This window comes from Eriocheir sinensis, chromosome 65 (assembly GCF_024679095.1).
Source record: "Eriocheir sinensis breed Jianghai 21 chromosome 65, ASM2467909v1, whole genome shotgun sequence".
In the NCBI taxonomy this organism is placed as follows: Eukaryota; Metazoa; Arthropoda; class Malacostraca; order Decapoda; family Varunidae; genus Eriocheir; species Eriocheir sinensis.
In genome coordinates, this window is record NC_066573.1 from 7,157,319 (window position 1) to 7,183,326 (window position 26,008).

The following is a 26,008-nucleotide window of genomic DNA, read 5'->3' on the forward strand; positions in this document are numbered from 1 at the left end:
ATGATTCAACCTTTCCCAGCATCCACCAATACGGTTTAACCTTTCCCAGCATCCACCAATATGATTCAACCTTTCCCAGCATCCACCAATATGATTCAACCTTTCCCAGCATCCACCAATATGATTCACCCTTTCCAAGCATCCACCAATATGATTCAACCTTTCCCAGCATCCACCAATACGGTTTAACCTTTCCCAGCATCCACCAATACGATTCAACCTTTCCAAGCATCCACCAATATGATTCAACCTTTCCCAGCATCCACCAATATGATTCATCCTTTCCCAGCATCCACCAATATGATTCATCCTTTCCCAGCATCCACCAATATGATTCAACCTTTCCCAGCATCCACCAATATGATTCATCCTTTCCCAGCATCCACCAATATGATTCAACCTTTCCCAGCATCCACCAATACGGTTTAACCTTTCCCAGCATCCACCAATATGATTCATCCTTTCCCAGCATCCACCAATATGATTCATCCTTTCCCAGCATCCACCAATATGATTCAACCTTTCCCAGCATCCACCAATATGATTCAACCTTTCCCAGCATCCACCAATATGATTCAACCTTTCCCAGCATCCACCAATATGATTCAACCTTTCCCAGCATCCACCAATATGATTCAACCTTTCCCAGCATCCACCAATACGGTTTAACTTTTCCCAGCATCCACCAATATGATTCAACCTTTCCCAGCATCCACCAATACGATTTAACCTTTCCCAGCATCCACCAATACGATTTAACCTTTCCCAGCATCCACCAATACGATTTAACCTTTCCCAGCATCCACCAATACGATTCAACCTTTCCCAGCATCCACCAATACGGTTTAACTTTTGCCAGCATCCACCAATATGATTCAACCTTTCCCAGCATCCACCAATATGATTCAACCTTTCTCAGCATCCACCAATATGATTCAACCTTTCCCAGCATCCACCAATACGATTCAACCTTTCCCAGCATCCACCAATACGATTCAACCTTTCCCAGCATCCACCAATATGATTCAACCTTTCCCAGCATCCACCAATACGGTTTAACTTTTCCCAGCATCCACCAATATGATTTAGCCTATCCCAGTATTAACCCACCCCGGTAACATGCAGCCTGAGTGGTAGGAAGCGTTGAGGCGTGGCTTACCTGTGGACTGACCAGTGATGTAGTGTGAAGAGGGGAAAGGGGAGGGGCTTATTCGCGGAGTCAGTGTAAACGGTGTATGGTCGTTGGAGGTCGCCCTTTGTTGGGTATCTGCGCGCTCATTTTAGGTCCATTTGCGGGTCTTGTCTCGGCGCGATGGAAGGGCTGCGGCGCCATCCGTCCACCTCCGTCTCGCCGCCCCGCTGCTGCAGAAAAACCCGCCCAATCTTGGCTCCCAACAAATAGCCACTTCCCTTATCTTCGCCTGGCTGACAAAGACCTTTTTCAGCGCCTTCGTCCTCGCCTTCGTCGCCTTCGTCATCGTCATTGTCTTTTTTTCTTCTTTTTAATCTTCTTTTTCCTCCTCCTCCTATTCCTCCTCCTCCTATTCCTCCTCCTCCTTCCTCCCCCCACCCCACCCACAGTTAGGGATGGGGGAGCCGAGTACTTTCTACAAACCAAGTAATTCGGTTTTGATTACTCTTCAAAACCGAGTAAGCCGCGTACAGAATGATTACCTTCCACAGGCGACAGGTTGGCAGGCAGCAGATCGTACAGGGATGACACTCGTATCACAGGATGTTAGAGAGGGTGGGAGGGGGGGGGGGGGTCAGAGGGTTGCCAGAGATAAAAAGTGTTCATACTTGTCAGAGGACAGTTGACTTTCAGATAATATCTTTAACATTCCATGGGAACTTCAAGCAATATTATTTTTTTTCTTATTTTCAAAGAGTTCCAGCACTTCATTCCTGCTCGAGATATAACAGAAAGATCAAGGCCTACAGATTATAAGACATCTGTCGGTACATGAGGCAGCGAACTAATACACATATACATGTTCCACGCCGCCAGTGTTGCCCGGAATTTATGGTTTTAACTGCGATGATGAGTTTCATTTCCCAGCCTGATGATCTGTGATGTGACTTAATAAGTTGATTACTTCTGCCTTATTCGTCCGTCATCGAGTGATCGATTAAATCCCCTAATTATTGGGAGATTCAATCGATTAAATGATTAAATTCCATAACCAAGTAAACCGAAGGCTACTCGGACCAGAACGTACATCCCTACCCACAGCGCACGTCACCGGGTGCGTTTCTTTCAAAGGTCTTCGCGGTCGTAAATAAAATTCTTTGGTGGCGTCTTGTATACAGTTATTACCTTCATGGCATCTGCTCTCTCTACACGCTACGTTTTTAAGGGATGAGTGGCTTGCACGACCTTGGTCTTGGTCTAGGATAGGTCTGGGAGTAGCATGAGAAAGTGAAGATGCTGGCTATCTCTTGCATAAGGTAACAACAACACTTGGCGTAGCATGATAGAGTGAGGATGCTGGTTACCTCTTGCATTAAGCAGCTGGAGAACTCTGGGAATAGCATGAGAGAGTGTAGATACTGGTTACCTCTTGCATTAGGCAGCTGGACAACACTGAGAATAGCATGAGAGAGTGAGGATACTGGTTAACTCTTGCATTAGGCAGCTGGACAACACTGAGAATAGCATGAGAGAGTGAGGATACTGGTTAACTCTTGCATTAGGCAGCTGGACAACACTGAGAATAGCATGATAGAGTGAGGATACTGGTTAACTCTTGCATTAGGCAGCTGGGCAACACTGAGAATAGCATGAGAGAGTGAGGATACTGGTTAACTCTTGCATTAGGCAGCTGGACAACACTGAGAATAGCATGAGAGAGTGAGGATACTGGTTAACTCTTGCATTAGGCAGCTGGGCAACACTGAGAATAGCATGATAGAGTGAGGATACTGGTTAACTCTTGCATTAGGCAGCTGGACAACACTGAGAATAGCATGATAGAGTGAGGATACTGGTTAACTCTTGCATTAGGCAGCTGGGCAACACTGAGAATAGCATGAAAGAGTGAGGATACTGATTAACTCTTGCATTAGGCAGCTGGACAACACTGAGAATAGCATGAGAGAGTGTAGATACTGGTTAACTCTTGCATTAGTTAGCAGGACAACACTGGGGGAGAGTGAAGGCATGCATGTAACACTCCCCGTCTCACCCCCTAGCGTGGGCGTAGTCTGCAGAGCCTGGGCGTGCGGGACAACCACATCTTCGAGCGGTTGTATGAATTGGCTGAGCTGCTCGTGTGGGTGACCTTCAGGCGCCGGGACAGGCCGGTCATCCACGCGGAGGTCACCCGGCTCTTCCGCGGCGCCCACCACAACCACCACCACCAGCAACCACCGCAGCAGGGGGAGGAGGTGGGTGCTGACGTGCCCTCCTACACCGCCCCCACCACCACCACCTCCACCTCCACCGCCGCCACCACCAGGAGGAGGAGGAAGAGCAAGGAGCCGCCCCTCTCAAGTTAGTGAGCTAAGGAGTTTTATTTACTTATTTTATTTATTTATTTGTCTATTCCTTAACTCCTTTTCTACTCCTCTCCTCTTAGTCTTTCGTTCACTTTTTCTACTCCTCTCTCTTTATTCCTGTCTTTTAACTCCTCTTTTTAATACTCCATTTTTATTCCTCTTTTTGCACTCCATGTTTACTTCTCGTTTTCACTCCAGTTTTACTCTTCTTTTTTCCTCCATTTTTACTCCTGTTTTTCCTCCATTTTTTATCCTCTATTTTCCACCACTGTCCCTGCCCTCACTCCAGCATCCCCGGTCTTAACTCCCCTTCCCACCTCCACCACCCCTACACTTCTCCCACACCCGAGCACGGCCTTCCCTTCCTACCCCAGCGTTCCCCTGTTCCCTAGTTCCCCCCTTCCTTCGTTCCCCTCCGTCGGGTCTTACAAGGACGGACTCGCGGCGTGTCGGGCATACGTGGGCGGCAGAAAGGAACTGAAGTGCTGTAAGTTGATTAAGGATGAGTAGATCTGATATTCTTTGGGAGACGCGTGGTGCATGGGTGAGGTGGGGAGAGAGAGAGAGAGAGAGAGAGAGAGAGAGAGAGAGAGAGAGAGAGAGAGAGAGAGAGATGGGAGGAAAAAGATTAAGTTTTCTTGTTTATGGTTCATTGCCGGTGTGTTTTAAGATGATAGCATATTCGGTTCAAACAAAGTGCTCCTCTGGTTCTGGGGGAGTACATCCGGGGTGTTCTGGGTGTCCATCCTGGGAGCCGTAGAATAATGTAAACGCGGCTGGCTGTGCCCATAGAGTTTACCGCTTCACTGCCCAGGTAACGCTCCGCCCGTAACACAAGTAACTCTGTGGCTGAGTGGGCAGCATGTGGGCGTGGTGAGCCAGTGTACCTATGTTCGAGTTCACACCAAAACACGCTGATTTTTCAAGCATTGCCGAGTTGCTGCCCAGATCTTCAGTTGACCCTAACTTTAGCGATTTCGTACAAGTGGATCACCGGGGGCAGCATGGGCCAGGCAAGTCATATATCACGGCAGCCACTATGAATAAGGTTCGTCTGCGCCATGAACGGGCTAGGTCGCTCAAGAGGCCCCTCACGACAGCCTACCGGGTCTGTAGGCAGCACCATAAAATATACTACTACTACTGCTTCTATGGTGGTACTATTACTACTACTATTACTACTACTACTACTACTATTACTACTACTACTTTTTCTTTTTTACTACTACATAAATGATACCTCCACCCATGTTTATTTTCCCGACACATAATCATGGAGTGCTCCATAGCTTGGAGGTCATTAGCCCCAACTCTGTTCGCTAATGACTGTGGCATCCAACCATATTACTAATACTACTTAGCACTAATCACCTATCATCTATTACGTCCAGATCCCCCTTTCCTTCCCTACTCAAGTCACTCCCGACCCACCCTAATGTCACTCTCCACCACTGTGGCTTCATAGTCCATATTGGAGATGTTGGTGGCTTTTGGGCCAGAGTGTCTGGTGCCCCTGAGACATAGGATGGCCGACCTGAGCAGGGAGAACGAGAGGCGACATCTCATCCAGGCGACAACGTGGCTCCTTGGCTGATGCTTCTTTTCTGAGATTAGTTCCGCGAGTCGTGCGTAGAAGCATTGGGCCCTGGGACCCATCCCGCCGGATGTGGTGAAGACGAGGGGGGTGAAGCTGCCCTGACCCACATGTCGGATTCTTTCACCGTATGCCCTTGTCTTCTCCTGCTCGTTCCTGTGGTGGGCGGCTTCCAGGGGCAGCTCACGGTGACAGGCAGCCATCGGGTCGAATATGCGAATGTTCATGAACGCCCGCTGTCCGCGCACCCAGAATCCGCGGGCACTTACATCAACTCGTGCCTCCTGTGAGGTATTGGCTGTCCTGTACCGAAGGTGTTCGCCGTCCAGGGGAAGCAGTGCCGGCTCGGTAGTGACGTCTTGGCATACCTCCCCGAGCATGCTGGCTGTCAGATCCCTCACTTCATCGTGTCGAATACAGACGAATCCTCCCTTTTTACATGTCATGGTGTGGGTGACATCATTTGGTGATCCACATGCACAGAGATCAGGCAGTCCCTCACTCGGCCAGCCATATCTCAGAGCAACGGCGTCGACAAATTCTTGTTTGTTGAGGCTGAAGCCTTTTGCTCTGATTGGTAATGACGTTAGCCAGTGTTAGAGCGACTGGTTTTATTAACCACTCGTCAGGTTAGTCTCGCGGTTCGTTGACTCCCCAATCACACCACGAAGAGGTTGTGCGAGGACTCTCGAGAGTTGTCGATTGTTAGGCGGCCAAAACCTCTCAATCCGAGACTACCAATACTATACCCGAGAGGTATAGTCACGCAACGGAATAAATAAAAACGCTTCAATAAATAATTACTTTAATATAAATAACTAAGTCACTCGGATATAAATCACGCCAAGGAACAAAAGTAAAATAACAAAAGGAGCCTGCCTCGGTACGAGAGACGGTACCGAAGGCAAGGGGGTTCCCTCCCCACTTACAACGTTAAAGCCTATTGCACCCAATAACAATGACACAACTTAAGAAAGGTAACAGGGCTGATATGTCTGCAACAATACAACAAGAAATATCCTACACCGCAGGCAGACTACCGGTGTTAGCAAAATTAAACACGTAGAAATAATTATAGCCCGACACAATAGTTACAATGCAGCAACGGAAGTTAACACCACCAAAAAGACACAACACAAACAAACACTAAATGTAACTCCAGCGCCCAGTAGTCACACACACCAAGTTATAAGTCACGGTACTCCCGCATGACACTGTGAAAACGAACACTAACGCACAAAACAAGCAAGCAAAGCAAATACTACACTCGCAATTAGTATTTAGACTTAAACACAAGTCTCAGTGTCCAACACCGGCTCGACGTTACATACATGCAGATATGTGTATGTATGTGAGTGTGTGTGTGTGTGTGTGTGTGTGTGTGTGTGTGTGTGTGTCAATAATAATAATAATAATAATAATAATAATAATAATAATAATAATAATAATAACAATAACAATAATAATAATAATAATAATAATAATAATAATAATAATAATAATAATAATAATAATAATAATAATAATAATAATAATAATAATAACTGTTTGTGTGTGCTCCCGTCAGTGGCCGCCTTTGATGCTGTTTTGCAGGTACTCTTCGACGCTCCCGCCTCTCAAATAATCTACTTCAAAAGACCAAAAGGGATATCAGTCGGGTCCTCGTGAGTGTTTTTTTAGGTTCATGGTACAGAAGAAGAGTCAAACTATCTCCGGGGTCATGAAACTACCCCTGGATATCCTCCCCCCCCCCCTAACAACTCCTTTGAAGGCCTTGCCAAATATGTGTGTGCTTGGGCGCGGGAATATTTGAGAATATGAACTTAAATAACTACTGAAGAGGAGGAAAGAGAGAGGAAACATATATATATATATATATATATATATATATATATATATATAGAGAGAGAGAGAGAGAGAGAGAGAATGCACACCTCAGTCTCGGGTGAACAGACTATAGTAGTAGCAGTAGCAGCAGTAGTAGTAGTAGTAGTAGCAGTAGTAGTAGTAGTACTGCTTATTACTGCTGCTGCTGTTGTCTGCTACTACTACTACTACTACTAGCACCACGTTTTTTGGCTGTGAGCACTGGTTTGGGAAACAGCCTCGTCAGTAGGGGGCGGGAAGGGCCGGGGGTCAGTGCGGGGGGGGACGCTCCCGCTACCGTCTCTCATTGGCCTTACTTGCTGCAGCTTCCTTTGTTTCGAAATTCGAAACATTAACATTCAAAACACCTGCAAAATGGTCCACAAGAAGGACACCCGACGCGTGGTGTGCGGCACCTGTCTGGTGGTGGCTCCGCCCGGCGAGGGGAGCAGCGCCGCGGCCGCGCCCAGCAAGGTGACGGTTAGCGTCCGGCGGCGCCGAGGGTGCTGCGGGTGGCTGGCCGGGCCCTGGAAGGAGCTGGCGGCGTTTTCGTTCAGCGACCGGGCCAGGGCGCCATTCTTCGACGATGCCTTCCTTGACCTGGAGCGAGTCTTCAGGTACAACAGGAAGGCGCACGCGGCCGCCGCGCAGGTCAAGATCTGCGTGACGCTGCGCAACGGCGCGACTCGCGTGGCCCGCGTGGGCCTCGACGACTTTATGGGCCAGCTGCTGCAGAGCGGCACCCCCGAGTGGTTTGTCCTTCGCGTCCACGAGGGGAAGGTTGTTCTCCGGCCGGCCCACACGCCATTGACGGAGGTGCCAACGGGATGGCCGTTTGACGGAGTGGCAAGTGACACCCGCCGAGGCCAAAAGGGTGGCAAGGACCCTGCCAGCAATGACCCAAAGGTCACCGGGCCGGAAGAGAGCCAAGGAGAGACGGACACCACTGATCAAGGGCTCGAAAATATCACTCCCAGCAATGACAGTGCCCGTAAAGCAGAGGAGCTGCTCCCTGCTGAAGACACAGACAGTGACGAGGAAACTGCTGAAGACATCACTGTGAACGGCGAAGAGAAGGAGGCTCCCAGTGACAAAGAGGAGAGCGGACGGGAGCCTGATGACGACACAGGGGAGACTGATGAGGACACAGGGGAGACTGATGACGACACAGGGGAGACTGATGACGACACAGGGGAGACTGATGAAGAGACGGAATGGGAGGCCGACGAGGAGGAGACTGAACGAGACTCTGACGAAGACTCGGACGGAAGCGGGGGGGAGACAATTGAAGACGACGCCGAGGAGGACACTGGTGAAGGCCCAGGGAGCGAGCGTGGCAGCGTCCTGGGGAGGCTGGGGGCGGCGCTGCGACACCACAGCCGCGGCCTGCTCGTGGCCGCCGAAGTGGCCTTGATAATAGGCACTCTCAAAGTGTGGGGGGCGCCCGCTTACCTTGCCAGCTGGCGGTGGGGCGGCGCTGGCGGGGAGCTGTGAGGGGCGCGAGGCAGCCGCCCTTAGGGACGCGTCGAGGCCCCCTCTACGCCCACGCCTTCATGTACGCGAGCACGTGTTCGGGTGCAACGGAAGGCGGCGCGGCGAGAGGCGTGTGGCCGGCGCGGGCCTTGGAGGCTTCCTTATGAACACGCCAAAGGCACCCCCTCTACGCCCACGCCTTCATGTACGCGAGCACGTGTTCGGGTGCAACGGAAGGCGCGCGGCGAGAGGCGTGTGGCCGGCGCGGCCCGGGAGGCTTCCTGTCCGGCTGCTGCACAGACGCCGCCCGGAGTGCTGGGCCTCCTCCGTGGCGTCCAAGAATCTCTTCCTGGCCCTCCTCTCCTCCCGGGCGGCTCCATCCTCCTCCCACGCACTGTGCATCCCTCATTTGCACACTCCCAAACCCGCACAGCCTCGCCTTCTTCGAGACGCCGTGCCTGACCCGTCCCTCTGATATCCTCTCCTCTGATCCCGCCCCAACTCGCTGCTCCAAGGGAACATCGCGACGCCAACTCTGTACTCGCAAAAACCGCCACAGCCTCGCCTCTCCGAACCGGTACACGTCCCGTCCCTCGGAGGTCCTGGCTCCCGGTACGACTATAACCCATGGCCGGAGGAGACGGACCGGGTTTTGAAGGGTGATTCTCACGTTCAAGGTCCAGAGGCCGTGCAACACTATCACACCTGCATTACACAACAGTCCATGAACACACCAGCAAAACAGTCATGAGGTCACAGGCCGTGCAACACTATCACACCTGCATTACACAACAGTCCATGAACACACCAGCAAAACAGTCATGAGGTCACAGGCCGTGCAACACTATCACACCTGCATTACACAACAGTCCATGAACACACCAGCAAAACAGTCATGTGGTCACAGGCCGTGCAACACTATCACACCTGCATTACACAACAGTCCATGAACACACCGGCAAAACAGTCATGAGGTCACAGGCCGCGTAACACTATCACACCTGCATTACACAACATTAAGTAGTCTAAATACTAATACTAAATACTCCCTATCCCTTAGAGACGCCTGCCTCCTGTGCTGTGTGTATTTTTCTTCCCATTTCTGTGGACAGGTGGTGTGTAAGACGGTCCAGCTCGTCTTTTTGGGTCTGTTGCCTTTCTTCTGAGATTTTTCTTTTAATATCTCTTATATCTGTTTGGTCTATCTCGCCCTCTGCCTCCTGAGCGATGATCCTGTTGATGAGTGACCTGGTAAGGCTGATGGAGTTTTGGTTCTCCTTATCAGCCAGCTTCTCAGGGTTGGTGATCCCCATCCCACCCAGTCTTGGGGGAAGTGCTAGCATATCCCTCTCCTCCTCCCCCAAAGCATGAGATTTCACTAGCGCCGGCAAGAATACATTCTTGACGGCATTTTCCAGTGGTCGGAGGAGTGGACTGGTGCCGGGGATGGTGCGCATCAGGAACGTCCACCGATGTTGGATGCCGTGGGTGTACGCTGAATAGGCAGCGTGTGGCTCAGTCTTGGCAATGGCAGACAAAGCTTCTATTTCCTTCACCCATTCAGCTACTTTGTCTCCCACGTACTCCTTCTTATATACCTCTGTCCCGATCACTGCACCTAAGTGTCGTTGTCCGTCTTTTGTCACAATGACGCCACTTCTTCTAAAAGTTTCTGCGGCATGGTCATAATGTTCAGGTTTGACAATAAGGACAGACTTGGTGGTGTTAGGGATGTAACCTATCTCAGGGCCGGTGGTGTTCACAGTGTCCCACCACCCTTTTAAGTCCGAGATTTTACCAGCACCTGAGAGGTCATCCGCATAAGCCACCTGTTTCACCCGTGTTTCTGCGAACGCGATTTTATTTTGGAGGACTGATAGGCCCAGGGCGTACATAGCCATGGCTATTGGGTCACCTACTACTACTACTACGACTACTACGACTACTACGACTCCTCCTCCTACCACTACTAATACATTAACTACATTTCACCTTCCTTTCCCACTGTTGTTGTTGTTGCCTCCTCGCCCTTCCCTACGCAGCCCTCATCCTCCGCTCAACCGCCCGTGCCGTCCCCTCAGGTGTTGTCCGGGAGAGCTGCGGTTTGCTGCTTCGCCAGTTGCCGGAGCTCAGCCTCACCAAGTCCATCAGCGTGCTGGCGGGCGACGCGCTGGGACCCCTCACCTATGTGTCCGAGTGAGTGTGTGTGAGTGTGTATGTATACCTAGTTGTAGGGTTCATTTATTCATTCATTCATTCATTCAGTCAGTCAGTCAGTCAGTCAGTCAGCCAATCACTCCCTCCTTCCTTCCTTCCTTCCTTCCTTCAGTCAGTCAGTCAGTCCTTCCCCGTGCTGCAGATCGGAGGGCGTGCGAGGGCGTGGCCTGTGGGTGCTGGGGGCGCGTCGGGCGGACCTCAACGAATACCTTGAACCCGCGGCCGAGGAAGGGGACCAACTGAGCCTCTTGGACTAGTCGGAATGGTAAGGTGTGTGTGTGTGTGTGTGTGTGTGTGTGTGTCGTTGTTGTTTATTGTTTTTAATGTTGTTTTTGATCTTTATTTTGCATTATTGTTACTTGTTGTCTTTATTCTTTGCCTCCCTTCATTTTCATTTTTTTTCTTCGTCTTTTTTTCCTCGTTCATGTTCTTGGTGGTGGTGGTGGTGGTAGTGATGACAGGGTTATTGGGCCGTATTTTAAGACACCATCGCTTCTCACATCAACCATTTCTAAAGGTTAAAGAGGGGATCAATCTGTTTTTCATGAATGTTTTTAAGGTTCATGGCACAGAAGAAGGGTTAAACTACCACCAGGGTCACAAAACTACCCCTGGAAAGGCCTACAGCTCCTACGAAAGCCCTGTCAAGTATGTGTTTCTTTAGATTCATGGCACAGAAGAAGGGTCAAACTACCACCAGGGTCACAAAACTACCCCTGGAAAGGCCTACAGCTCCTACGAAAGCCCTGTCAAATATGTGTTTCTTTAGGTTCATGGCACAGAAGAAGGGTCAAACTACCATCAGGGTCACAAAACTACCCCTGGAAAGGCCTACAGCTCCAACGAAAGCCCTGTCAAATATGTGTTTCTTTAGATTCATGGCACAGAAGAAGGGTCAAACTACCACCAGGGTCATAAAACTACCCCTGGAAAGGCCTACAGCTCCTACGAAAGCCCTGTCAAATATGTGTTTCTTTAGATTCATGGCACAGAAGAAGGGTCAAACTACCACCAGGGTCATAAAACTACCCCTGGAAAGGCCTACAGCTCCTACGAAAGCCCTGTCAAATATGTGTTTCTTTAGGTTCATGGCACAGAAGAAGGGTCAAACTACCACCAGGGTCACAAAACTACCCCTGGAAAGGCCTACAGCTCCTACGAAAGCCCTGTCAAGTATGTGTTTCTTTAGATTCATGGCACAGAAGAAGGGTCAAACTACCACCAGGGTCATAAAACTACCCCTGGAAAGGCCTTCAGCTCCTACGAAAGCCATGTCAAATATGTGAACTTGGGCGACGAAATGTTTTAAAATACGACTCATTTTCTCTTCTCTCCTCAGTGGTCACCCCCCCCCCCCCCAGAAGGATGAGGACTAGAGTGAGGACGGCACGAGAGGGGGTGAGTGTTAACGTGTGTGAGTGAGTGTGAGTGAGTGTGAGTGTGGGTGTGAGAGAGAGAGAAAAAAAGAGAAGGAATGAAAATCTCGACGGATTTTATATATTATTGAGTCTGCTATCGTCTTCATCATCATCATTATCATTATCATTATTATCAGTCATTACTTGGAAAACTTATCAGGTGACGGCAGGTGACGAGGCTTGGCGCTCGCATCAACTATTGGAACGAAGGAAGCGGGCGGCGTTACCTGAGTTGTAAAAAAAAAAAAAATGGATACAAAGAGGCAGGAGGAGGAAGAGGAGAAGGTGGTGTAAGGAGGAGGAGGAGGAGGAGGAGGGGAAAGGTGATAAGGCGTTGGAGGGTAGGAGGAGGGGTAAAGAGGAGGAGTAAGGGGAAAATGAGGAGGAGGGCTAAAGGGATAAGGAGGAGGAGGAGGAGGAGAAGGAAGAGGAGGACAGCACATATACACAAACAAACACACAAACAAACATCAGCTCATCCTTTCACCCCTCCTCCTCCTCCTCCTTCCCCTCGCCGCCACTATCTGCCCCTAATGAGTCTTCAGAACATGTCATTAGAGGGACAACACATATATCAAAACTTTTCATCCCCGGGTGGAGGCTTGACAACCCGGCGCTCCTCCCGCGGTCTCCTTTACTCTTTTTTTGGTGTGTGTTGGGGGAGGTTGAGGGGTCGGGGTTGTGAGGGGGGGGGGGGGTTGTCTGTCTGTCTGTCTGTCTGTCTGTCTGTCTGTTTCTCTCTCTCTCTCTCTCTCTCTCTCTCTCTCTCTCTCTCTCTCTCTCTCTCTCTCTCTCTCTCTCTCTCTCTCTCTCTCTCTCTCTCTCTCTCTCTCTCTCTCTCTCTCTCTCTCTCTCTCTCTCTCTCTCTCGTGGGGGTGTTATCTTGGGTCGCAGGAAGCGATATTAAAAGGCGATAGTGAGAAAAATGTGCTCCTCTTTGCACGACTCACAGTGTGGAGAAGCTGCGGCAGCAAGGAGCGGCCGTCGGCAGGAAACGTGATGACGCTAGTGTGCCGCCTTCCTCCTGCCGACGCAGTTCAGAGGATGTGCTCAGGAGCCGCGGCAGATCAGAGGAAGCAAGAAATTCATGATAAAATACCCCGGGCTGCTACCACGCACGGCTTGCAACTCCTGCCACGCGCCGCCAACCGCAAAACCTTTACACTTCAGAATTCCATGTTCTGTGTTGGCTGCTTTGGGATATTTTACCATTCTGATCAGTGGTTCCCGTATAAAGGAATTAAAAAATGCATCGCGATCTAATCTATTTATTGACGACTATATAAAATGCCCAAATGTGAATATATTCCTTTTATAACTGTAAGCCAAGTTTTGTTGCAATCCCGGCCCTGGGGTGCACCGGGGCACTCATTGGGGTCCATGGGATCATTGATATGACGACATAAATGGTGAAAACAATACATTACTGCCCCAGAACTATGTTCAGAGCATTGAGAAGTAGCTATAAATAAATCTAATATGTATATATATATATATATATATATATATATATATATATATATATATATATATATATATATATATATATATATATATATATATATATATATATGACACGTACACGCTTCTGCCAATAAGAGCTTTCCTATCATCATAAATCATCGTTCATCATACCTCTGAAATCATACAGTATCCATCACAGCTGAGGTCCGGCTGTACGTGCCCTGCCACATCATCACGTTACAAATTAACACACAGTCACAGTAACAGGACGCCAGAGTTATGCTGTGATGCCGTGGATCGGCAATGGCAGGGCACGAACACTGACCACAACACAACACATGGAACACCTGCAGTTGTGTGTGGAAAGATAGCCTCAGTTGTGGATCCATAAAGCAGCCCTGGCGGCACACGAACACTTACGTACTCGAAACATGTACACGTGGAACCAAACACTTATCCGTAAGTCCAAGCTGACCTTGAAGAAGGTCTACTGTCCAGCCCTGCGCCTCGACACCCTGGCCTTGGCTTGCTCAGCGGAACGTCCTCAGCGTCCGCCTGGGCTGTTTGATCCTTTTCCGGAGACTCATGCATCGCCGCGTGGCCCCGGCCGCAGGGCGGGGCGGAACCTTCCTTAGCGGCGCACAAAACGGGGCGCTGTCCTTTCCGTTGTGTGTTCAAGTATAACACTGTCGCCATCTCCCGAACATTTCTTGCAGTGTTTGTTTCCTCATCCGTGTGGTTGATGTCAGGGCCGAGGCGTTGATCAAGGCCAGATGTCGCCAGCACGTTCCGTCCAGTCGCCATCTTTATCACAGGCTTCTGTGTCTCGGAGAACTTGATCTGTACTGCTTTCTGTATTATTTGTTTTGGTTCCGCTTTGGACTTTCTTTGTTCTCCTCCTTGTCCTGTCTCTTCCTCTCCCTCCTCTCCCCCTGTTCTTCCTCTGCGTGTTACCCTCTCTTCCCCTCCCCTCCCCTCCCCTCCTCCTCTCGCTTCTTTTTCGGCGTAACCCTCTTTTCACCTACACTCCCCTCCCCTCCTCCTCCAATGTTCCCTTCCCCTCCACTGCTCCGCCCTGTTCTCCTCCACCACCTCCTTTCCCTCCACTTCAAACCCTTCAGCAGGTATCCTCTTGAGTCTTTGCCTCGCCCCTCGTCGGGACTCCTAGGGCAGGGGACGACTGAGCGACCTGTGACTCGATGGTTAACGCGCCTTCTTCGCGAGGAGGGCGGCCGAGGCAGAGCTGGAGGGCCTGCAGGACGTGCCTCCGGTGGTGACTGTTGAAGCACACAAACACCAACGGGTCCACGAACAGATGCGTGTAAAAGAACACTAAAAAGATGTCCATCATGAATTTGGTGAACTCAGTGGTCATGATGAATTTGATGGCGCATGGGAGGACGAAGACCAGGTTGCTGATGAACACCGCCAGCATGGCCCGCGTCGCCTCGTCCATCACCATCGTCACTGCCGCTGTGGGCTGACTGCCGGCCAGATTACGCTTGTTACGTCTCACCTGGAACACGAACAGCACCTGATTAGCGTGTTGACGTATCTAAAAGAACCAAGTCGGGTTCAGCGTGGCAATATAGTCTAGTTCTCTCAACACCCAGCCGCGTAAGCACTAAAACAACATACGCGTGAGGTTTGGCGTTCATGGCGTAAACGTGGCCACAGCACAGAGTCCCCGAACCACCTCGAGAACACGCAACAAGCAAGCGTCATGGCGGCATGACCGTCAGTCTCAACACAAAGCCGCCGCAAGACTCACCGCCACGATGGTCGACAGGTAGCAAGCGAGGGTGAGCAGCACGGGTAGGAGGTAGTGCACTATTTTGGAAGCCACCAGCCTGATATTCCTCGAGTGACTGTGGATATTCGGCATCCATTTCAGTGCAACCATCACCTATGGCAAAGAGAAACAGGCATTGTGTGTCAGGAAGTGTGGCCGCCACTCCACCAACGGCGTGTATACCCATCACTGTCATGTGGCAACAGAGTATGGATCAAGTACCGCAGTCTCGAGTAAGATGTAGAGTCCGACCCCCACTACCGCAGCCACGGCCGTGCGCATCCTCACTGGGCCCCGCCGCGGCGCCCACACCCCCCGAGCTCTGCGGGAAGACAGACCACGCGCGTCAGTGTTTGTGGCTGCTGCAGCCCAGGGCCGCGAGGGCTGAACCTGCCGCTGCCTGTTGGAAGGTGACTGAAAACAGCTGGTGAAGCTCATGGGCACGAGAGGTCATGCAAGGTGCTGTATTCCCAGCCTCCGGAACACCTGTGCCGCACACCTGACTTACAACAGGCGGCGCCTTCAAGAGGGCGTCTCAAAATCAATCAAGGAATCAGTGTGGGCATCACGTCGGCGGCGGGTTGCCGCGCCCACTTTACGATGTTGTCCCCCAGATCCCTCCTAGCGCGCACACACACACACACACACACACACACACACACACACACACACACACACACACACACACACACACACACACACACACACACACACACACACACACACACACACACACACACACACACACACACACACACACACACACACACACACACACACACACACACACACACACACACACACACACACACACACACACACACACACACACACACACACACACACACCTGAGTAGCGCCATAACGAAGACGTAAATGCTTTCCATTTTTGTGAAGATGCAGACGCTGATAGTGGCGAACATCTGGACCGTCTTTGGAACCTCCCCGTCGCAGCGCAGCTTGGAGAGTGCGAGGTTCGCCGTGGAGGGAGGCCCCACGAGGCACAGGAGCAGCGTGCTGGAGAAGATCGCGCCCAGGATCACCTTGACGGGAGTGATGGTGCGGGGGCAGCGCGCCACGCACCACAGCGCCACAACATTACCTGAACACGATGGAAGACTGCTTTAACACGCTCAAAGTGACGCAGCAGAGGGGAGAACATGTGTCATGTAATAATGCGTAAAGGCTGAGCTGCCAGCAGTGTTTTCCTTCGCCCACAACTCTGGCTGCGAGCCGTGCAGGTAACGCAGCGCGGGGAAGCCGTCTGCCGCGACACAGACCTAACTTCGCGCTGCGTCCTGCCTCGCCACAGCCCGTTAATCGTTCACCGCAGCACAGCTAAAGGCAATAAGGCGCCATCTTTACAAAACATCAGTACACGTAACTCTGCGTGGTATTTTTCCCCACGTTGAAGACTTACATGTTATGCCAACGATGCAGATGAAACAGCAGTAGACGAGGAAGAAACGTAGTAGAGCGTCCTCCGACAACGGCAGGGTGCAGTTCCCCGCCATCTCCAGACCGGTGTCAGCGGCTGTTCCTGCGGACAGAGCAGACGTGAGTTTGGTGGTGGCAAAACACTGTCTTAAGTATCGGCCGCGCCTCCTCGCTAAGTCTCGCTTCTCGACGCACCCCGTACGGAAAACAGCGAAAGGCGATCGAAGTGTAAGGTGAGCCTCTGCAAGGCTGTGTGGTGATACAAGAGGTCGACCACAACAGTGAGAAAAAAAACTAAAACTATTGGCGTCACTGTACAGCAATAATAAAAAAATAAAAAAACAACACTCGCGCCGCCAACCCACAAAATATCCATCGGTGCGATAGCAGGCCCGCTTGGAGAACAGGGGCGTCATTCTTGGCACAGCACGACGGCCGACTGGCGCTTCCGTACCTGCCTTTCCCTGTGGAGTCTGTCGATGCCGTGCGCCTTGCCCTCGGACGTGTATCACCTGAAGACCGACCCGAACACTGACTCACAGCAATCCTGGCACAGCGGGACGGTCGCACAGCACCGCCCTGCCTGCCTTCGCGAGCTTGTCGAGGCACTGACACGCCGAGGAGTCTATCTAGAGCTTCCGAACTCACGAGGCAGCATGAACACTTCCCCTTTTATCCTACGACGCCTAATCTTTACACTCTCCCGTTCCTCGCAGGCCTTTGTGTGTCCGGCCGCGCCATGGTGCCACGCAGACGACGCCCCGCCCTGCCTCTGCTCCTCCGTGAGTCCCTATTGCCTTGACTTGACCGCCTTCGTAACGCTCCCGGAACCCAAGCTGGACCTGAGTGTTGCTGGGACTCTTCCAGAAGGGTCGGTGCTCGCTCTGGCTCTGGAGGTCGTGCTTGCTCGGAGGTGTTCGTCCTCACTGTTGGAGGCGGAGACAGACGGTCGACATTCTCAGACGCTTTCGCCCCTCACTCACATCGACTGGTTACAATGGCCGACTAGGAGATCAGTCGGGTTCTAATAAGTGTTGTTTTAGGAAGGAGGGTCGAACTACCACAAGGGCCATAAAACTATCCATGGAGATTTCGCAAACTCCCACCAAAAGCCCTGCCAAATATGTGTGCTTGGGCTCGAAAGGTTTAAGAACATGGCCCTGTGTTTTTTATTCTTAATGTTCCTTCTTGAATCTTCTACGATGACTTACCTTCTTCGTGCATAGCTGTCGGCGTGGTGGACTGAGTAGCCAGAGTAGTCGTGCAACTGTTCTCAGGTCTTTACTGTATGCCGTCAGTGTGAGACTTTACAGGATGCGTGACTTATCATAGCCTGTTGCGTCATCGCGACAGGAGGGAAAAGTTTGTCACTGGTTCGTCCCTTCTGTTCGTGGTGAACGGGCAGGGAACGTTCACTACTTGTGTTATTATTAATGCTTTTCTTGATATGTTTATTTTGTCATTCTTTTCCTCATCTTCCTTAGTGCCTTTTCTTGGTGTCTTGCCTCGCAGTGGATTTGTTGTTGTTTTGTGAACGAATACGATATTTTTGTACACTTAAAGGAGCGTGAGATTCCATGTGTGTGTGTGTGTGTGTGTGTGTGTGTGTGCCTCACATTTTTATGAGTCATGTGGTTGGGTGACTGCTCGCAGGAACGCAGGACCCCTGGAAGGATTAATCCCCCGGTTACCCAAAGAGAGAAGCATGAACAGGATGGATCGAGGAAAAGAAAGATAGACAAATCGGGAAGGTTGAGGACGCTGCATTCCTCATCCAGATAGACCTGACTCTACCTAAGACCTATTACTGACTCTTTGCGCCATATTATAACTGGAAGGGGAATAAAAATACTTGTATAAACCCACTAACCCGCAAAATAGGCTCATGAACAGCTCGCAAGGGGCGGGGTGTGGCATCCTAACATGGTTGCTAGGGACCGTAAGTGAATGCCAGAGGGAGGAAAAGCCTGCAGTAGGAACCATCGTTTTTTGGGGGTCGTGTTCATATTCTGTCACATCTTTTCCCTCCCTTTTTTCATTTTTTTTTATTCTGATTTACACATCACAGAGAAATATATCACATGGGTTCACAGAGAAATATATCACATGGGTTCACAGAGAAATATATCACATGGGTTCACAGAGAAATATATCACACTGGTTCACAGAGAAATATATCACACTGGTTCACAGAGAAATATATCACATGGGTTCACAGAGAAATATATCACATGGGTTCACAGAGAAATATATCACACTGGTTCACAGAGAAATATATCACACTGGTTCACAGAGAAATATATCACACTGGTTCACAGAGAAATATAGCACTTGGGTTCACAGAGAAATATATCACATGGGTTCGCAGAGAAATATATCACACTGGTTCACAGAGAAATATATCACACTGGTTCACAGAGAAATATATCACACTGGTTCACAGAGAAATATAGCACTTGGGTTCACAGAGAAATATATCACACTGGTTCACAGAGAAATATATCACACTGGTTCACAGAGAAATATAGCACTTGGGTTCACAGAGAAATATATCACATGGGTTCACAGAGAAATATATCACACTGGTTCACAGAGAAATATATCACATGGGTTCACAGAGAAATATATCACACTGGTTCACAGAGAAATATATCACATGGGTTCACAGAGAAATATATCACACTGGTTCACAGAGAAATATATCACACTGGTTCACAGAGAAATATATCACATGGGTTCACAGAGAAATATATCACATGGGTTCACAGAGAAATATATCACACTGGTTCACAGAGAAATATATCACATGGGTTCGCAGATAAATATAGCACACTGGTTCACAGAGAAATATATCACACTGGTTCACAGAGAAATATATCACATGGGTTCACAGAGAAATATATCACACTGGTTCACAGAGAAATATATCACACTGGTTCACAGAGAAATATATCACACTGGTTCACAGAGAAATATATCACACTGGTTCACAGAGAAATATATCACATGGGTTCACAGAGAAATATATCACACTGGTTCACAGAGAAATATATCACATGGGTTCACAGAGAAATATATCACACTGGTTCACAGAGAAATATATCACACTGGTTCGCAGAGAAATATATCACACTGGTTCACAGAGAAATATATCACACTGGTTCGCAGAGAAATATATCACACTGGTTCGCAGAGAAATATATCACACTGGTTCACAGAGAAATATATCACACTGGTTCACAGAGAAATATATCACACTGGTTCACAGAGAAATATATCACACTGGTTCGCAGAGAAATATATCACACTGGTTCTCAGAGAAATATATCACACTGGTTCACAGAGAAATATATCACACTGGTTCGCAGAGAAATATATCACACTGGTTCGCAGAGAAATATATCACACTGGTTCACAGAGAAATATATCACACTGGTTCGCAGAGAAATATATCACACTGGTTCACAGAGAAATATATCACTTGGGTTCACAGAGAAATATATCACACTGGTTCACAGAGAAATATATCACACTGGTTCACAGAGAAATATATCACACTGGTTCACAGAGAAATATATCACACTGGTTCACAGAGAAATATATCACACTGGTTCACAGAGAAATATATCACACTGGTTCACAGAGAAATATATCACATGGGTTCACAGAGAAATATATCACACGGGTTCACAGAGAAATATATCACATGGGTTCGCAGAGAAATATATCACACTGGTTCACAGAGAAATATATCACACTGGTTCACAGAGAAATATATCACACTGGTTCGCAGAGAAATATATCACACTGGTTCACAGAGAAATATATCACACTGGTTCGCAGAGAAATATATCACACTGGTTCGCAGAGAAATATATCACACTGGTTCGCAGAGAAATATATCACACTGGTTCACAGAGAAATATATCACACTGGTTCGCAGAGAAATATATCACACTGGTTCGCAGAGAAATATATCACACTGGTTCACAGAGAAATATATCACACTGGTTCACAGAGAAATATATCACAGGGGTTCACAAAGAAATATATCACACTGGTTCACAGAGAAATATATCACACTGGTTCACAGAGAAATATATCACACTGGTTCACAGAGAAATATATCACACTGGTTCACAGAGAAATATATCACTTGGGTTCACAGAGAAATATATCACATGGGTTCACAGAGAAATATATCACACTGGTTCACAGAGAAATATATCACATGGGTTCACAGAGAAATATATCACATGGGTTCACAGAGAAATATATCACATGGGTTCACAGAGAAATATATCACATGGGTTCACAGAGAAATATATCACATGGGTTCACAGAGAAATATATCACATGGGTTCACAGAGAAATATATCACATGGGTTCACAGAGAAATATATCACATGGGTTCACAGAGAAATATATCACACTGGTTCACAGAGAAATATATCACACTGGTTCACAGAGAAATATATCACATGGGTTCACAGAGAAATATATCACACTGGTTCACAGAGAAATATATCACACTGGTTCACAGAGAAATATATCACACTTGGGTTCACAGGGAAATATATCACACTTGGGTTCACAGAGAAATATATCACGGGTTCACAGAGAAATATATCACATGGGTTCACAGAGAAATATGTCACACTACATTATATGCATACACACACACACACACACACACACACACACACACACACACACACACACACTTAAGGCGCCCCGGACTATGAGGAGGACTCTTTACACTGAAGGATGTCTTGTAAAAATGATAAATGTTGCTCATAAATCACTTCAATGTGCTTGGCGTGAAGGCGAAGGAGGGCGAAGGGACCTCTGGTTCTGGCTCTGTTGCTGGCCGTCCGCGTCAGGAACAGAACGGCATCCTTATCACAAGCTTTCTCCTCCGTCTTAGGCTCTGCCCTTGACATCAGGTTAAAAAATATCAGTCAACCAGGCCCCGTTTCTAATGTATTTGAAGACCGTTTCCCCCCTCCCTCTCTATATAAGGCGTCTCTCTTCTCCCATGAATAAGATAAGTCGTTCCTCATACGCCTGTGACCTCAATGCTATACCTTTGTGCTTATGACTGTCGACGAGTTAGAGGCAAAGGTGACATTGGCGGCGGTGGAGGCGGAGGAGGAGGTAAAGGAATAAAGGAGAGACATAGCTAGAGAGTCTCCTGGGGAAGGTACGAGTTTGTCTGCTGAAGAGGTTGGGGAGGTGGGAGAGACGAAGGGGAGGTACGAGAAGAAGGAGGAGGGGAGAGAGTGAATGTCAGGGGTGAGGGGAAGGGATAAGGAGGCAGCGAACGAGGTATTAGGGAAAAGAGTTTGCGGAGAAGAAAAAGGGAGGAAAAAGAAATGATTTGTATAGAAAAGGTAGGTAAGGAAAAGAAGGAGGAAGATGAGGAAAGAGGAGGAAAAGGAGAGGTAATGGGAGCGAGAAACGGAGAGGAGGGGAAGACTGGAGGAAAATGAAAAGAAGAAGGGAAAGAGAATTAGAAAAGAAAGGGAAGAAAGGGTTACGAAGGAAAGAAGGAGGAGGAAGAGGAAGAAAAAGGAAGGAGGAGGAAAATGAGTAGGGGAGGAGAGAGAGGAGGGGAAGGTGGATCTCTCTCTCTCTCTCTCTCTCTCTCTCTCTCTCTCTCTCTCTCTCTCACACACACACACACACACACACACACACACACACACAATCGCACGCAATATATCAGTTCTATCGGCTCTCATTACCTCTGTTTTGCATCGGCGGGCATTTGCATAATCGAGCCGTCAGAGGAGAGAAGGAGAGCCGCACTGAGCGTCTCCAAAGCCTTTTCAGCCCTCCGAGTGGTGGCATATCCCGCCCATTACACACCCTCGGGCCTCGATTACGGCAGGCCTCGAGAAACCGCCTTGACACACTCTCTCTCTCTCTCTCTCTCTCTCTGCAGTCAATGGCGGGTAAAGCGAGGACAATCGGTCTCTCTCGCCGCCAGTAATCTTTCCCGGCAGTCTCTTCTTCTTCTCTCTCTTCTTTACTTCTTCTGCTCTTCTTTCCTCTGTGTCTCCTCCTCCTCCTCCTCCTCCTCCTCCTTAAATCGGTGTCACTACCACAATTATCTACAGTCTCTTTTACCATAATCACCACCATCACCATCACCATCACGGACTTCTTTTCTCTTCCTTGTTGTTGTTGTTGTGGGTGTTGGTGGTGTTGGTGGTGGTGGTGGTGGTTTTGGTGGTTGTGGGGGTGGTTCTGGTGTTTTTTTTCTCTTGTTCTTGTTGTTCTTGTTCTTGTTGTTCTTGTTCTTGTTCTTCTTGTTTTTCTTGTTCTTTATCTTGTTCTTTTTCTTCTTCTTCTTCTTCTACTTCTTCTACTTTTTATCCTCGTCCTTCTCCTAATCGTTGTTGTTGTTGTTGTTGTTGTTTCTTCTTCTTCTTCCTCTTCTTCTTCCCTCTTATCCTCGTTTTCCTAATTATTGATGTCGTTGCTGTTACTTTTTTCTGTTGTTCCTCTTCTTCACCATCCTACAAGCCGCCACTGAGCCACGGATCACAGTCACAGGCGGCGGGATCAGGGGCAACACAGGCCGCGGTGGTGTGGCGTGCGTATTCTGGTCTCCCGCGCGCCCTTCCCCAAGTCGAGCGCTGCCGTGTTCCGAACCCTCGACATAGTTTACTTTTCCCAACTGGTCCAGACGTCACCGTGCAGCCCTAACAAGACACTACATTCACAGGACAAGATCATTAGCTCCATAGGCATTTAGTTAAGTCAATCGAGGCCTCATGACCGCTTGTAGCTTTGGAGGCGCCTGGGAAGGAAGTCATGTATCTGCTTCGTGGGTGTATAGGCCGTTCGGAGCCTCACAACTGAACCGTCCATCCTCAGCGCCGCGTCTAGCCAGGCTCTTGCACGACGAGTGACGAGTGATGATGGCGAGTGGCTTACCGCAGTGGTCTTACTCTTCCCCAGCGAGGTGTTTCAGCGGCCCAGCGCGAGTTCTTGGGTAAGGGGAGGCTTCGTGGTGTGTGTGGGTCATGGTGGGGTAAGGCGGGGAACGGTGCGGGATGCTGCGTGAACCTTGGGTGTCTGTGGTAATCCCTGGCAAACGGGGATGTTTTATCGGCTCAGCGCGTGTTCTTGGGTAAGGGGAGGCTCCGTGGTGTGTGTGGTGTACATGGGACAGGCGTGGGTATAACTGTGAGGCGGGGAACAGTGCGGAATGCTGTGTGGACCATGGCTGATTATGGCGAGGTTTGCTTTAGGGGCGCATTGGGGTTCGTGGTGCAGTGGTTAGCACACTCGGCTCACAATCGAGAGAGCCCGGGTTCGATTCCCGGGCGGAGTGGAAAAATTTGGGCGGCTTTTCCGATACCCTACGCCCCTGTCCACCCAGCAGTGAATGGGTACCAGGTATTAATCGGGGGTTGTGTCCCGTCTCCTGGGGTCTGTTCCCTTCTATAATTCCTTCCTCTCCTGTCTCTCCGGCATATGACCACAGATGTTGCGCCGACTAAACCAAACTTTCCAACTTTTTCAGCGGCTCAACGTGTGTTCTTAGGTAAGGGGAGGCCCGTGGTGTGTGGTGTTCATGGGGCAGGTGTGAGTCGTGGGTCCTGAGGCGGGGGTGAAATGGTGATGAAGGACGCTGTGTGAGACGTGTAGGCCAGTAACCATGAGCCTCGCGTCCACTTTTTATTATTCATTCTTTTACATGCTGTCTATAGCGCTGGTAGGCTCTCTTGAGGGACTTTTTGATCGACGCCAGCCCGTTAGTGACGCAGGCGAATTTAATTTACAGTGACTGCCATGATGTTTGACTTGCTTGGTCCATGCTGCCCCCCGGTGTTCCACTCGAGTGAGGTCGCTGAAGTTAGGGTTGATTGAGGATCTTGTATACAGCCGCCTCCCGGTCCTGTGCTATCTCTCCAGCCTATCTCGTGTGTTCCTTGGTCGGTATTCTGAAACCCTTCCCCTCACATCACCTATTTCCAAACGCCGAAAAGGAGATTAACAGCCTTTTCATGAGTGTTTTTATAAGTTCATGGTACTAAAGAATGGTAAAACTATTCCAGGACCATTCAAGTGCCGCTGGAAATGCCCAAAACACCTACGAAGCCTTGTCAAATGTGTGTGTTGGGGCGCAGAGATGTTTAAGACTATGACTATTGTTTTGTATGTGTCTCCCCTTCAAAGATCTCTCCGCAAGACATTTTCTTTTTTCTTATATCGGTGTGTGTCGCGACGGCATGTTTACCTCATCTGCCGCACCAGCGACGAGAACGGCCATGCGGACTGCGTTCAAGGGGGCACTCTATAAACTTCGACACTCCCGCACACTTACGCGCACACGACATATTTGTATTTAATTGCACTATGTAAGATGTAAATATAAAGAAAAAAAAGCCCATGCCCTCCCTCTCTCTCTCTCTCTCTCTCTCTCTCTCTCTCTCAACCCGGACCGCCTCTATCCTGTCCGTGACCTTGAGGGAAGTGCCGTGTGCCAGGCTCTCGGCGTTGTCAAGTGTTGTGGTGTTTGTACACAATCATTGTTAGTATTCAGAAAAAACGCATCAATCTTCACACTATATTGCCTTATTGGATTATCAAATCATTAATTATATTCACTTAGAAGTAGTAAATAGCGGACATATGAGAGGAAGAGAGAGGTGTTGGGACTGGCAGAGCGGCGGGGTGGGGAGGGGGAGGGGCTGACCCACAGTGACCAACACCAAAACGGACTCTTAAAAATGGTTGTACTACAGTATAGAGTCGCTCCTGCCTGTCTGCCTCACGATTCTTCTTTTTCTTCTTAATTTTCATATTGTTCTTGTTCTTCTTGATCATCCTCTGCTTCGCCTTGATCCTTAATGGACCGTATTGGCTATACAGGCAGCGCCACATGTGGCCACTCAACTCCAAGCTGAATTTTCCATAGAGTTCAAGTTATAGACTAGAGTGCGTCTGAGGCTGTCTCAGGGATACACTGCCATGATGCCGCTGTCGCCCCGAGCCGATGATTGCACACACTTCACTCCTACCCGATTTCAGTTTTTCTCTATGTCAAATAGTAGAGTCAGGGAATCTAGGAGTCTGTGTGCAGTCGTTGGCTTGGAGCGGTGGCGGCAGCATCTTCTGTATCCTGGAGGCAGCCTCGGACGCGCTCTTATACATAACTTGAGTTCTATGGAAAGTACTGCTTGACAGTTCACTGAGTGGACGCGTCTTCTGCCTGTAAAGCTTCTGTCCATCT

General features: G+C 49.2%; 2 protein-coding genes across 2 annotated transcripts in view; one reads left to right on the forward strand and one right to left on the reverse strand.

Annotated features, from left to right (window-relative positions):
- LOC126987573 (protein phosphatase 1 regulatory subunit 36-like) overlaps window positions 1–10,913 on the forward strand; it is a 19,512-nt gene extending 8,599 nt beyond the window's left edge. The window contains exons 6-8 of the mRNA XM_050844666.1: window positions 3,193–3,493; window positions 10,513–10,627; window positions 10,791–10,913. Coding sequence (XP_050700623.1) covers window positions 3,193–3,493; window positions 10,513–10,627; window positions 10,791–10,905 — 531 coding nt within the window. The 3' untranslated portion in view covers window positions 10,906–10,913. The remainder of the gene's footprint in view (window positions 1–3,192; window positions 3,494–10,512; window positions 10,628–10,790) is intronic.
- Window positions 10,914–13,653: 2,740 nt separating this feature from the next.
- On the reverse strand, window positions 13,654–18,278 carry LOC126987469 (uncharacterized). Its single transcript, XM_050844440.1, has 6 exons — window positions 17,970–18,278; window positions 16,742–16,861; window positions 16,171–16,423; window positions 15,545–15,644; window positions 15,302–15,436; window positions 13,654–15,046 (listed from the first exon to the last, which is right to left on the reverse strand). Exons 1-6 carry the CDS (start codon window positions 17,980–17,982, stop codon window positions 14,648–14,650), a joined length of 1,020 nt encoding a protein of 339 aa, XP_050700397.1. The 5' UTR covers window positions 17,983–18,278; the 3' UTR covers window positions 13,654–14,647.
- Between the last annotated feature and the right edge of the window lie 7,730 nt (window positions 18,279–26,008).